The sequence below is a fragment of the Anastrepha obliqua genome, chromosome 3 (assembly GCF_027943255.1).
Source record: "Anastrepha obliqua isolate idAnaObli1 chromosome 3, idAnaObli1_1.0, whole genome shotgun sequence".
NCBI classification, from domain to species: domain Eukaryota; kingdom Metazoa; phylum Arthropoda; class Insecta; order Diptera; family Tephritidae; genus Anastrepha; species Anastrepha obliqua.
In genome coordinates, this window is record NC_072894.1 from 123,172,332 (window position 1) to 123,187,463 (window position 15,132).

The following is a 15,132-nucleotide window of genomic DNA, read 5'->3' on the forward strand; positions in this document are numbered from 1 at the left end:
ATCCAATATTGTGTTTTAGTTCTACTGTCTCACAAGCAAAGAAAACAGAGACACTTTGTGTAACCACTTTGCTTTCCTAAAAGGAAGTTTCCCATTTCACGAGCCTTTTGTGTTCCACATATTTAATTTTATCTAAAGCGAGGGCAACAGTTGTATGTATATTCTTTTTTTTAGTAGAATGTGAAATAGGCAACGACCCAAATTTATTCCCATTGTACAAGAGAACCCATTTTAGACTCTGTTTTGATGAGTCTATAAATAAATGCCACTCATTAGAAACGTAATTTTTTAATCCCATTATAGCCATTAAACCAGGTATATCTTTACAAAGTACAAATTTATCTTCTTCAACAAAATATTTCAGAAGATTTTGTTCTTTTGTGCGGTAATAAGAAATTTTAGTTTTCTTTGCTACTAAGTTTTTTTTTCTTTCAGCCTAGAAGCCAGAAGCTCAGAAGCAGTCTGTGATAGGACCAAATCTCTGATAAGCTCCTTTAAATCCTCTTCGTTGAATGGTCTTCGCGTTTCCAGGTCTTTTTCAAAGTCACTTTTCCTAGAGGCCCTACAGACAATGCATAGGTTCTTCCTGTGATGGACCAGCTTAAGGTTCAGGTGATATCTTAGGGCTTAAAACATGTATATATGCCGACCGTATGCAAGGATATTCCTATTTGACTCGATTTTTCTGATTAATGGCAGTTATTTTCGTACCTCAATCTAATCTTTTTCTTATTTATCCGCAAACGTAGAAACTCAACGAATATTTTGCATTCCTTTTGAGAAATCCAAGGCTTATTTTTGATTTCCATTAGGTGACCAAAGTAATTTTTATAAGCCGTAATTACGAACGATGTCACATTTAATCGATATTCTTTAAAAATGTACACACCGCAAATGAAACAAAATTAATTCGGATCATTTACACAAACTCGACGATACCATGTCAAATTATAATAAAAAAAAATTTTTTTATAACTTTTCAGCAAATGAGCATTAAAATGCAATGGATTATTAACGAAAGCTATATCTCGTAAACAAAAGCTGCCACAAATTATTTGAGGGTATATTTAGGATCAGCGACGAGAAATTAGTAAATAAACCTTAGCCATCAGACAAAAGTTACAATTCTGTTGGGCAGTGTAATATATGAAAATAAAATAACAAACATTTTCGAAGTATTATTTTGATTTGTTAATATACAAAGAAAGTAATTTTTTAATTGCATTTGAAATCACTCTTTGGCCCCAGAAAGGTCCAAGTCCAAAAAGGTTGAAAGGGTGAAAAGTTTAGCGAGTAGCGCATTAGCTTTATAATCTCCTACTAAAGCCAATGCGAAAAATCTTAAAACGACGAAAATTTCTGCAAGGAACATTAAATTGTTGTATTTCTAAAAGATCCAGTAGTCAATTTTGCCATTTACGAGAACACAGATAAATGATACCTGAAGAGTGCCTCCGTCACTGGCGTCATCGACAGCGAGATTCGTATGATGGAATCGGTTCTGAGAAATTCAGTGAAGGGAGTGCAAAATGCACAACAATTTTTTGCACCCTCTCCACTCGATTTATATGGACTGAATGATAAGTTAATAATAATAATGGATAAGTATATGGGTCAGTGAATCGCGAAGAGTGACGTGATCGAAATGAGCTTTGAAAACAAACATAAATCTTTAATCACATCTGACAAAGCAAGAATTGTATAATTAATATACATTTTTGAAGCTTAAAAAACGCGATTTTATGACATTTTTCAATATTAACAAAAAAAGGGTTCATAAGACACCATAAAAATAAATTATCCAGCTCAGACGGTAAGACGGTAGAGTCACTTGAATTTCTTATTTCATCAAGAACTCTTAGATCACCCGCGTAGAAAAGAAATTTAGCAGAGGAAACATATGAACAGATCTTTTCAATAAATTAAACAAATAACGGAGATCCTAAAATGCTTCCCTGAAGTACACCAGATATGGCAATAAACTGTTTCGAAGAAATCCCATCGATGACTTCTAAGCTGCTCCTTTTTATTAAATAAGATCGAATACAATCTAGGAAGGTCGAACGAAAACCAAGCAAGCCCACGTTATCAAAATCGTATGGAATGTTTTATTGAAGGCTTTTAAGATGTCCCTGTAGATCGAGTCAGTTTGGTATCCACTCTGAAAGCTTGCGTGGAAATGTTCAGAAAAGACTAACAGGTTAGATAACATAGATCTAGCAACTACAAAACTATGCTGGCTAGGACTAATTAGACGTTTTAAGCCAAAAAATGCAACTCGCCTTGGCCAACACATTCAAAGTGTTTAGAAACTGCAGATAATTGAGAAATTGGTCTATAATTGGCAATATCGATTTGTCTCAACAACAGTTTCAAATAATTTTTCAATTGTTAACAATTTCGTAATAGGTCCATCATTTTTGACTTTATACTTATTCCCACTTTCAAAGGGTGGAGTTATAGGAACCCACTTCCACACATATAGAAATAATTCAGCAGAGAGCGATTTATTAAAAACACCGGCACACAAAAAAAAAATTGTCTGTACACCGGGCGCCACCTATCTACGGGCATGTTTTTCGACCCGCTGAATACGAATTTCAAGACAGTTTGGGCCGTCCAGCCTTCAATTTCGAGTAAATTGCAAACAAATCCAAAAAATAGCAAAAATTCGATGTTTTGGCAAAAAAAAACAATTTTGAGATCTAAGGAAAGCATAATTTTTTATGTATTTTGATCCGTTACTTACTAATTTCGATCGTACTTACTTTTATCGGAATAGAGAAGAGGAGTTCCGGAGGTTTTTCACAAAGGACGATGAGAACTCGGTGGTGTACTGTTCCAATGTTAAAAGCTTGGTTGATGAATTAAAACCTAATATCTATAAAGACGATGAGTGGAGACTCTTTATAGATTCATCAACTAGAAGTCTCAAAGCTGTCTTGCTTCACATTGGAAACATATTAGCGCCAATTCCAATAGCCCTTTCGACGAAGCTTAAGGAGACCTATGAAAATTTGGAAATTGTATTGGACAAGATAAAGTATTCAGAACACCAATGGCAAATTTGCGGGGATCTCAAAATCGCAACACCTCTTTTAGGCCAACAATCGGGATTCACAAAATATCCTTGCTTTCTATGTTTGTGGGATACCAGAGACAGAAAGAATCACTATGTGAAAAAAGAATAGCCTACGAGAGTGCAATTAAATGTCGGTACTCAAAATGTAATACGAACACTATTAATTTAGCCTTCAAGCTATCTGCTACCGCCACTTCACATCAAATTAGGTCTCATGAAACAATATTTCAAAGCTCTGGAAAGGATGGTGATTGTTTTCTGTACTTGAGAGAAAAGTTTCCGGCGATAAGTGATGCCAAATTAAAACAGGGAATTTTTAATGGACCCCAAATTAGAACTCTATTTCAGGATGCTAATTTTATAGGTAAAATGAATGATACGGAGAGAGCAGCTTGGGTAAGCTTAAAAAATGTGTGTCATAACTTTTTAGGAAATAATAAAAGTGAAAATTACAGGACAATAGTAGAATAATTAGTGACAAATTACAAAAACTTAGGATACTTAATGAATCTAAAATTAAACTTCCTAGATTCTCACATCGAGTACTCTCCTGAGAATCTTGGGGAGTACAGTGAAGAACAGGGAGAACGCTTTCATCAACACATAAGTGAAATGGAGACTAGGTATCAAGGAAATTGAAATATCAACATGATGGCAGACTATTGCTGGACACTCAAAAGAGATATACCAAAAGATAATAACAAACGAAAGAGAAATCCTCTCCGTAGATCATTTGAAAATAAAAGAGTTCGATACCACCGGACAACACTTTGAAAGTTAGGAAAATCATTTTTCTAATTACAATTTTACAATTTTTTTTGCATTTTCAGATTTTAATCCTGTATTTTTTTAATAAACAATACAATAAAATGTATTTAATTGTGTTTAAAAGATTTTTTTCAATTTTTTTCAGCAGGAATTTTCTGCTATTTTATCCATTTTTTGCTATTTTATTCGAATTTTCGCTAATTTTTGGGGTTTTTTGCAATTTACTCATAATTGAAGGCTGGACGGCCCAAACTGACTTGAAATTCGTATTCAGCGGGTCGAAAAACATGGCCGTAGATAGGTGGTACAGACAACTTTTTTTTTTGTGTGCCAGTGAAATTAACAGCGGTTTTTGGGGAGAATAAGGGAGGGTTGCAATCACTTCTTGAGCGTCATCTTCTGTCACGTATAATGCGGATCGTAAAGGAGGATCGGAAAAACCTGAATATCTTAGATCTACATCTGAATCGCTTCCAAATTTTGCACTAAAAACTTCTCAATCTGTGTGTTAACAACTTGACTTCCACATAATTTGATAGTAAATTTTGCCATTCTTAATCATTTTTTTTTCTTTTAATTTTTCTCAATATGAGAACTTATACTAAGGCATCTTGAAGCACACACGCACAAATCAAATGTTGTGGTACAATTGCATGTTCATGGTTTTTTTTTTTCTATGTTTGCATGCAAATAATTTTGCTTCAAATATTAGCATAGAGTTAAAAATTACCATTATTTTTTTTTGCCTTGTTGGTATTTGTTTTGCTCAAAATGTGGTATTTCATAGCATGAATTTTAGGCTTTTAATCAAAATAAAGCAATATTTTTAGTAATTGCATACATTCAGGAAAATATTGCTTTTAATGTGAAATAAATCCAATATTTGGTTACTTAAAATACACAATTTTCTTAGAAATGACTTTTGAAGTAATTATAAAGCAAGAAAATTACATAAAAATCATGTTTTTCTACAAAGATTGCATGCACTCGAAAAATTATAAATTAATGCCTGCATACCCTGCAAGAAAAGTCTTCGCTATAAATGTACAGAGGTAAGTTCTTCGTAGATGAAGACTAAATACTTGTACTTATTTACTCAGTAGGAATCTCAATCCCGAAAAGTCTGTGTTTTTAAAAAAATAGGTTGTCTGTAAAGTCGGTTTACTGACGATAGTTTAACGTGATAACGTCATAAGAAAATACTGATTGAATGGTTGCATTTTTCAAAAGAAAATTTTAATTTTATTTGTTTGATAGATATTTTGTATGGATATAGGAATGAGGTAACATTAACATAACATATATTAATATACAATACTTTAACATAACATAACATAACATAACATAACATAACATAACATAACATAACATAACATAACATAACATAACATAGCATAACATGCTGTTCAAGCAAGATAACGACGCATGAGCAAGATAATGACGCATTTTTTGGTGCGTGCAGCCGGCTACATAGAATTATTAGACGTTATCACGTCAAAAAATAATAATAGCAATAAAACAACAGGTATTATTAACAAACTTGGTTTTATTTTAAATTCTTCAAGTAAATCAAATTAATAATAATCAATAAGAAGGCATATGCAAATACAAATACGTGAATTTATATATGTACATATGCGCATATACATACATATATACGCTCATTTAAGTAGGAGAGAGCAAGATGTCGAACGTTGCCGTTCGTTTGCTTTGTTCGTTCCGCGCTTACGCTTGCAGTTCATTCAAGGTAACGGCAATGAGCCAGGTAACGACAAATGAGCAAGGTAACACTAATGAGCAAGGTAACGACACATTTTTTTGTGCGTGCAGCCGGCTAAATCGAATTATAGGACGTTATCACGTCAAAATCCCTTTTTAAAGCAAAACAAGTAGCATTGAATTTAATGAATAAATAAAATAAAATAAGGTTTGCACTTCGACCTCAGGGTCTTTTATGACCTCTGCCTCTCACAGTACCTCGTCGAACCCCAGTGCCCTTAATAAACCTAAGATAGACCTAAGCGTATCTGCCTCTAATCCGGTCGCAACCCGCCGAGATGTCTCATCTTTCTTCGCGCTATACCACATTCGAGTCTCGGTGCGGGCAGAGGAGGATTTGTTGGTATCATTCAGGGTTAATAGAGGTTGTCTCCAAGGTTGTGCACTGTCTCCATTTCACTAGTGCATGGTGATCGATCCTCTACTCACCACCTTAAATGATGATGGATACTACACACAAGCATATGCGGACAACGTTGCCTGTTTGTTAACGAACATCTGTAGAAAATTGCAGAAAATTCTGGGTATAACTGACACTTAGTACTGTGCTAATGGGCTAATCCCACCAAAACTGGTATTGTCCTCTTTACCAGAAGGCGGAAGCTTGATAGACTCGTACTGCCTAAGCTAAAAGGAGTCACAGTCCAGCTAGCCAAAAAAATCAAATATCTTGGAGTAATCCGCGATAGTAAACTTCTTTGGAAGCGCTAACAGCTTTCAGGCGGTGCAAGGGTGTCTTTGGGAAAACGTGGGGTCTTTCTCTTAGCAAGATCCTATGGATCTACACGGCTATGATAAGACCATAGGTGGGCACTTTGCAGTACCAGTAAAAATGCAGTAAATATAATATTTTACTGATATTGCAATTTAATTTTCATTACCAGTAAACTTTTACTGATTACTGAAAAAAATTGCAGTAAAAATATTTTTTTACTGATTACTGAAAAAAATTGCAGTAAAATTACTGATAATATAATTTGATTTGCATTATCAGTATAATATTTACTATTTATGGGAATTCAAAATGTAATACACTCTCATCACGAAATTCAATCATTTATGTCGGGTTCTTACCCTAGTCCAAATCTTCATCAATTTCAAATCATCAATTCTTTTTTTTTTCCTACTGGTATTTGGAACTCCTGGTGTGACGTTCGTGAGACGATGGGTTACCGAGGAATACCATCCAGAATGCGTGGTGCCCACTGTTTAGCATGGGGGAGGCACCATTATGTATTGGGGCTGTACGGCTGCTGATAGTGTCGGAGAAATGTTCATTTGCGAGGATCACTTAGAGAATGAAAAGTTAATAAATTTATTAGGAACTGTACTTTTGGCTTCGCGCATTTTCGGCGCCACTAGTTTAGATGTTTTGTTAGGTTGGCCAGCACAGTCCCAAGATCTAAACCCCATAAAGCACACGAGGGCTATTTTAAAACGTTTAAGTTAAAGGAACATAGCATAACATCACAAATAGCGCTGAGAAACGTTTTAATTCAAGAGTGGAGTGTCATAAGTACAGACGAATGTGCAAAACTTGTACGCTGCATGCACCAGAGGATTGCTGCTGTTATCAAACCAAAGGGTGGGCCTACTAATTACTATTGTTTTGATAGTTAATTCCTTTTATTTACTCTGATTTATTAATGAAAAATCATTACTTCACTTTCTAAAACGACAAATTCAGTAATTAATGGGATACTTAACACTTTTGGTCAAGGATGTGCGTGGCTAAATCAAAAAAATTAACAATCTAAGTTCTATTAATTATTATTCGGCAGCTGCCGTAGCCGAATGACGGCTACGAAACTCCATACATGAACATCAAATAATAGAAACAAATTTTTTCTAATAGCGGGCGCCCCTCAAACCTCCGAGTATATATCTGCCATGAAAAACGACCCTCATAAAACCATTTGCCGTTCAGCACAGCATCAAGACGCACATCACAAATAATAGGAGGAGCTCGGTCAAATACCTAACAGGAGTGTACGCGCCAATTATTTTTGTATTTTTGTATTTATTCATTCTCGTCATGACCGCACAAATATTCCTGGTACGAATTCTCATTATTTGCTCAAATTATGCCAAGTACTAAGCAGGCAGTGTTCCATCCATCCACCTTTCGTTATGTGGTTACCTACTGAGTCTATTGAATTACATTATTCTAAGAACACTATTCAGAAATTTCATAATTAAGACGACTTTTCCGGTGAACCTGTATGTACATGTAGATGGGGAGATTTATTGCAAATATACGCACATTGTTTTCACTTTAGTTAAATTGGATGCAAGGAAAGACTATCAGTAGAAAAAAATTAACGAGTTCACTTCAAAAATAAATTGACTTTGGAGAAATGTATCAGAATACCAAGTATACCTCCACACACATACACATGGACATGCACGTATTTATGGCTTGAATTCAACATTGAAATTGCACTTGAACACGCATACATATACGAGTATTCACACCCACATACATACATATGTACATACAGATATTTAAGTTAGTGTGTGTGTTTTCATTTCGGTCCGCACTTGAGTTAATACGAAACTTAAAAACTGAAAACGAAAAAAAAACAAAAGGGAACAGGAAAAAATTTTGTTAGTACACTTTTACCAATTCAAGCTGGCACAGGCGTACAACTTCCAGCACAGAATCTTTCAAGATGGAGGATTAAGTAAAAATTTTGCAATTGAATAAAGTGAGTTCGTTTTTAATGTAAAAAAATATTGAAAAATATACAGTTGGAAACAAGTCTGTCGTCAATGGATTGAGATATCGAGATATAAGCTCGCGTTTGCATAATTTTTAAAATATTCGCAATAATTTTCATGCTTAATGTTTCTCGTAAATTTTATTGTAAAAATCAGTTCATTGCGTAACATAAACTTTATATATCAAGATTGCAAACTTTCGGCAAAGTTTAAAAAAAATTTAACAAATTTTAACAAAATATTTTACCGATGTTGAGAATTTTGTTGAATATAAAAGACTTCCGAACCCATTCGGCTACGGTGGTAGTCTTGCGAATTTCTTTTTCTGTCATATAAAAGAATTCGAGCATTCATTACATGGGAGAAAAAGCATAACACTCTCAACAAAACAAAACCTACCTAAAATTAAGGCGAATTTCAAGTGACTTTAAACTTTCCCTTTGTTATACCGGGAGTTTTTTCTTTTGCTGCATGAGAACCATTGATATCGATAATTACGGGTTGACGTTTCCGTGCAGTAAGATTTGGCAAGTCATCGTGAATCGTTTAACCCCAGAACAACGGTTAAAAATTGTTGAATTTACTTTGAAAAAAGTCTGTTCACGAAGTTCATAGAGCGAAGTGTTGAAGAAGACGCCGAAATGTCGATTCGTCGTCGTTCTCAACTTGCTGGCCTTTCTCCTTCGACTAGGTAGAAAATTTTATATAAAGGTCTTGGCTTACGTGCTTATAAATACAGCTCGTTCAAAGGCAGATAAGACAAATAGCGATCTTTTTGGGCGCATTTTTTCTCATTGGGCCCATTTAGATTTATTATGCAGATTTATTGGAAAACGTGGTCAAAAAATGGACTGTTCGAATGGACCATGCAACTTGTAGCCGCAGCAGCCATATGTCAGATATCATTTCAAAAATATATGACATGAATTATACACCGGATTAAAAAAAAAATCATTTTAAATTATTTCTGTTTTGTATTACCATTTTAAGTTGTCAATCTATTAAAAAACAGCCGACACTAAAATTTAATTGACTATAAAAATGCATTCCTGGAATTTATTAAAAAATTCGAACTAAACAAGTGAAACTTTTATGAGCAGTTTGTGAGTTTCTTTCTTTTTTATTTACGTTCATATGTCCATCCATAATTTAAGATTGCTCTGGATGTCAGTCACCAGTTCGCCGTCTTTGTTCTTACAGGAAAACGCCCCGGTCTTAGGTTAGGTTAGGTTATGGTGGTAGTCGGTCTGCACGACCAACTCACTTAGACCTTACAGGTCCATTGTGATACCACTGTGCTACACGGGAACCTCGTTTATCCTCCTTCGTGGAACCATTTCGTGGCTCTTATGAAGCGTAGTATTGATGTCAACCCCACGCCAGACAGTTCTGTAAGAGAATTAAAAAAGTATTTACCTAGACAACCTGCTCTGATTTTAGCTAGGGCTGGACAATTGCAGAGGAAGTGCTCAACTGTTTCTTCCTCTTCCTCATCTCTGCAACTTCTGCAATATTCATGGGAGAAGACTCCTAGCCTCGAGGAATGCCTGCCAAATAGCCAGTGACCGGTTAAGCAAGCCACGACCTTCGAGATATTGTCTCTTGAGAGACTAAGCAATTCCTTTGTTCTTTTCTTGTTTATTTGCGGCCATAGTAGCCTAGCTGTTAGACACGTATCAGCAGTTGGAGAGCGGTACCCTTTCTGGCTAGCTCATCTGCTTTACAGTTTCCCTCAATATCTCTATGTCCCGGAACCCAAATAAGGCTGACCTTGAATACGTCACTAATATCATTTAGAGCTGCCCGGCATTCCTGTGCAACCTTCGATCTTAGTGATGCCGCATTCATTGATTTGATGGCCGCCTGGCTATCCGAGAATATATTTATGATCGTTTTTGTTAGGGCGTGCGTATTTAGGTATGTAGCCACTTCTTTTATAGCTAATGCCTCTGCCTGATAGACGCTGCAGTAGTCTGGTAGTCGAACGGATAGTTCCAGTCCTAATTCCTTCGAGAAAACTCCGTAGCCGACCTTATCGTCTAGCTTGGAGCCGTCTGTGTAAAAGTTTAATTCCCCCCTTCTCCATGGCCTTCTTGTATGCCACTCCCTTCTTGACGGTATACTCGTCTTGAAGAGTCTTTCAAAGGTGAGTCTAGGGATAGAGTAGTCTATTTCTTGTTTATGACTATTCACAGAGTGCAAAATGGAAGCGTGGCCAAAGCACCGGTCTTTCCATAGCGCCATACTTTTTAATCTGAGCGCCGAGGCGGCGGCCACGTGTTTTCCTACCAGATTTAGGGCAGGTAAGTTGATTATCACTTCCAGCGCTTTGTTTGGAGTAGTCCTTAAGGCGCCAGAGATGCACAGAGATGCACACGCCCCGGTCTTAAAACCTTCTGTAAGCCGCCGAACTTTCTGGTACAATTTTCGGGCGTTGTTCCTATTGGCCAGCATCTCAAGCACATCGCACTCACGTATTTCGGCCTCTCGTTTCTTCTTTCGGATAATACGTCTCTCTTCCTTTTTTATCTCTCTATAGCGATCCCACATGGCTCGCGTTTCGCCCGATCGAAGCGTCGCTCTGCAGGCGGCATCCTTTCTTTCTGCGGCAGCATGACATTCCTCGTCATACCAACTGTTTTTTTGGGCTCGCCGGAATCCGATTTCTTCTTAGGCGGCGGTACGTAGAGAACGGGAAATGTGCAACTTTGGACTAAGTAGGCAAATGAGCAGTAAAGTCCTCTCTCGACGAACAAAACTAATGCTCTACAAGACTCTCATCATGTCCGTCCTAACGTATGGCGCAGAAGCTTAGACTATGACAACATCCGATGAAGCGACGCTTGGAGTGTTTGAGAGAAAGATTCTGCGTAAGATTTTTGGACCTTTGCACGTTGGCAACGGCGAATATCGCAGACGATAGAACGATGAGCTGTTCGAGCTTTAAGACGACATAGATATAGCGTAGCGAATAAAGATCCAGCGGCTACGTTGGCTGGGTCATGTCGTCCAAATGGATACAAACGCTCCGGCTTTGAAAGTATTCGATGCGGTACCAGCTGGTGGTAGTAGAGGAAGAGGAAGGCCTCCTCTGCGTTGGAAAGATCAGGTGGAAAAGGACTTGGCTTCACTTGGTGTGTCCAATTGGTGCCGGTTAGCACGAGCAAGAAATGACTGGTGCGCTTTGTTAAACTCGGCCAAAATCACGTAAGCGGTTATCGCGCCAATTAAGAAGAAAAATATGTGTTTTCTGTTATAGTATAAAAAATACACGAAAGTAAATACAAACGAAAATCCAAATAAAAATAATTTCAGCAATTTGGTCGCTGAAATAGCCCGATTTAACATCTTCGTGGAGCTACTCTTTGACAGATGCCGCGATCTATTCGGCAAATTAAATATGTATTAGCTTGGGGAAAAAGAAATACATTATTTTCTCGGTAGATGACTCTAATGATCGATATCTCGTAAAGTGTTTATTAAATAAAATAAAGTTTATGCTCGTTGTCAAGGTGACATTTCACACTAAAAGAAATCGTTTACTGTTTTTTGTGTGTTCCATTCAGTTGTGAGTTACAGAGTGTTAACAATGGAACTCAACAAAGAGAAAATTCGGTGCATTTTCGGTGCAAGCGAGGTCGCTAAAATTATGAATGGTGTTTGTGGTGCTGATGCTATAACAGCGAATTACTTGCAATTTTGGTTACCTAGATTCCGTTCAGGCATTTTTGATGTTAAAGAAAATGTCGATAAATCTAAGTTGACCGGGATGTTAGTAGTCGTAGCATCGCCCATGAGCTAAAGAGGGACCATAAAATAGTTTAAACCATTTGCGCATATTGGAATTTTTATTTTTGTTTTTTATCGTAACAATTTAATTTTTGCTATGGCTATTAATTTGATAAATAATTTAATAATTGATTAGATAATTCACTGTTGTTTGTTTGATTTAATTTTCACTTCTGCCGTCAGTTCACATCACCGCCAAGTTTTTTTTTCTATTATTGCCTCTTTTCCGAGGGGAAATAGAATTTTTATATCTGAAATATAGAGATTATATACATATAATAAATAAACAAAAAACAATTGAAGATTTGGAAAATATCATTGAATCATATTGCCTAAATAGCATTGAAAACTCTACTAAAATAATTGACGGCTGTAGGCGCATACAAAAGGAAAATTTGGAAATTTTCGTTTATAATTCACGAACGGCAGACACTCGAAGTACTCAATAGATAATGAATTTTCGTTCAAAAAATGCGTTTAATTTGAATTTAAGAAAGGCAGCTCAAACTCGAAATACCCTGTACGACTTCTACATGAACATAAGTGGAAACAAGGATATGTGTACTGAAAATCTACACGGAAAGTGCCAAACGGAAACCTAAGAGCTGCTTAACAAAATACATCGAAATAATAAAAGCGTGAAAATTTAGAGAGAAAGAAAAATGTAAACTTAGATGGTGTAAAACTTCAGCTTATATTACTTCGAAAATAGAAGAAAGGCGATAAAAAAGCAATTCAGTGCAGTGAATTGAATGCCTGGAGTATTGTAGAGGAAATTGCTTGCAATTATTTGCACAACAAAACGACCAATTATGCTGCAGTTGCAGTTCGTCAGTATTGCTTGCATAACCACAACAACACAAACATACAAAAATTCCAACTTCACGTGAATAGAATAATTAAATGTTGAATAGAGAAAAAAAAAAATGTGTTTAAATTCTACTACAATAAAAGAAATAGCAGAGTGAGCAGTGTTTATTTACAAGAAGCGCAGCAATGCAAGGCCAAAAGGCGAAAGCAAATTCTTAGAATCTAAAGTGTATTCAATAATAGCTTAGGTACCTAAAGATGGCAGTTAGACCAAGAGAATACAGATATAATAAATTAGCATGTAAATCAATATTTTTCTGAGTATAGTGCAGAGTTTTCCAATAAGGGCGCGGGTCGAAATATAGGGTGATTTTTCAAGAGCTATAGGAAAGTTTTTCAATAAAACTCACGTAAAATTCAGACAAATGCATGAAATTTTTATTTAAATCTATATTACAGTCCATATAATTTTATGTTTGAAAATTATTTCATGCAAATGTTGACCGCGACTGCGCTTCAAATGGTCCATCCGCTTAGTCCAATTTTGACATACTCTTTCCAATGTTTCGGCCGGTAACTCACATATAAATGCTTTAATGTTGTCTTCCAATGCGTTAATTGAAGCAGGCTTGTCTGAATAGACATGAGCTTTAACATAGCCCCACAAAAAATAATCTAAAGGCGTTATATCGATCGACCGGTCGAACGTGAAATAAAATGTTCACCGAACTCGCCTCTCAACAAGTCCATTGTTACGCGTGCTGTGTGGCATGTGGCACCGTCTTGCTGAAACTACATGTCATGCAAGTCGAGCTCTTGCTCATTTCACGGTAGCGCTCACCATTCACAGTTACGTTACGATTCGCAGCATCTTTGAAGAAGTACGGTCCAATGATGCCTCCAGCCCATAAACCACACCAAACTGTGACCTTTTCTGGATACATTGGTAGCTCTTGCAATTCTTCTGGCTGATCTTCACTCCAAAATCGACAATTCTGCTTATTTACGTACCCATTGATCCAAAAATGAGCTTCGTTACTTAACACAATTTTTCGAAAAAAAAGTGGATCTTCGGCCAAGTTTCCTAGAGCCCATTCACCAAAAATTCTGCGTTGCGGTAGGTCGTTCGGCTTCAATTCTTGCATCAGCTGTATTTTGAAAGGCGTCACACCTAAATCCCTTCGCAAAGTTTTCCACGTTGTGGAGTAAAAGAGGCCCAATTGCTGCGAACGGCGACGAATCGATAATTGATGGTCATCATTAACACTGGCCGATACAGCTGCGATATTTTCTTCAGTTCGCACTCTACGTAAGCGCATTGGTGGTTTGATGCCCAATAATGTAAATTTGGTTCTAAATTTAGTCACAATAGCTCGAATAGCCGCTTCAGTGGGTCGATTAAACTGACCATAAAATGGAAGAAACGCGCGATAAACTTTCTTAACAGAACACGCATTTTTATAATAAAATCCAATGATTTGCAAGCGTTGTTCGTTTGTAAGACGATTCATGGTTAAATTATAGACCAAACTGAAGATGTTTGACAGTGAAACAAAGCACGAAACGTGCGTCAGCTCTTTAAACCAACTGTTTAAAAAGATAATAGCTAAAAAATCACCAGGTAGAATGCAACATGCTGTGTGTGAGTTATTAACGAAAGTCTTATTTTATTTAAAAGGCCTATGCATGCCTTATGGGTTGGTGCCTGACTACGATTCGGAAGTGCGCAGGTTCGAGATTCCAGGCACGAAACAAAAATTAGTACACAATTTGTTTTTGAATGACAGTCGCGCGTCGGCAGACAATTGAAAAACTCCAAATGTATTCCTGCCATGAAAAAGCTCTCCATAAAGCCAATCTATCGATCGGAGGCAGCGTAAAACTGTAGGTCCCTCCATTTACGGAAAACATTAAGACGCACAGGAGGTAAACGCCATTTATATATACTACTGTGTCCAAAAAATAAGGTGACATTTGATTTTAAACTGCGCGCTTTGAAGGATTAGGAGAATTCTTTTTTTTTTTAGGTTGGTAGTACTGTGAGTGACATCTATGTCAAATTTCATGTGAAATATTCATTTACTGTTTGAGATACGCGTCGTTTTGTGAGCTGCTAAAAGTGAGTTTCTCGTTTTTTGCAATGTCGAAATTTGTTGAGCAAAGAATTTGCATTAAATTTTGTT

At 36.5% G+C, this 15,132-nt stretch overlaps 1 protein-coding gene across 1 annotated transcript; it reads right to left on the minus strand.

Annotated features, from left to right (window-relative positions):
- Positions 1 to 1,416: 1,416 nt before the first annotated feature.
- Positions 1,417 to 14,460, minus strand: LOC129242188 (uncharacterized). The gene is made up of 2 exons (XM_054878750.1): positions 14,093 to 14,460; positions 1,417 to 1,501 (listed from the first exon to the last, which is right to left on the minus strand). The coding sequence occupies exons 1-2, from the start codon at positions 14,458 to 14,460 to the stop codon at positions 1,417 to 1,419; spliced, it is 453 nt and encodes a 150-aa protein (XP_054734725.1).
- Positions 14,461 to 15,132: the final 672 nt, after the last annotated feature.

Bases quoted from the DNA above. Each gene is read 5' to 3' on its own strand.
- LOC129242188 (XM_054878750.1), bottom strand. From the start codon at position 14,460: ATGAATCGTCTTACAAACGAACAACGCTTGCAAATCATTGGATTTTAT. The intron at 1,502-14,092 runs GCAAGAATTGAA...TGAATTTCTCAG, and splicing joins CCTTTCAAAATACAGCTGAT to AACCGATTCCATCATACGAA.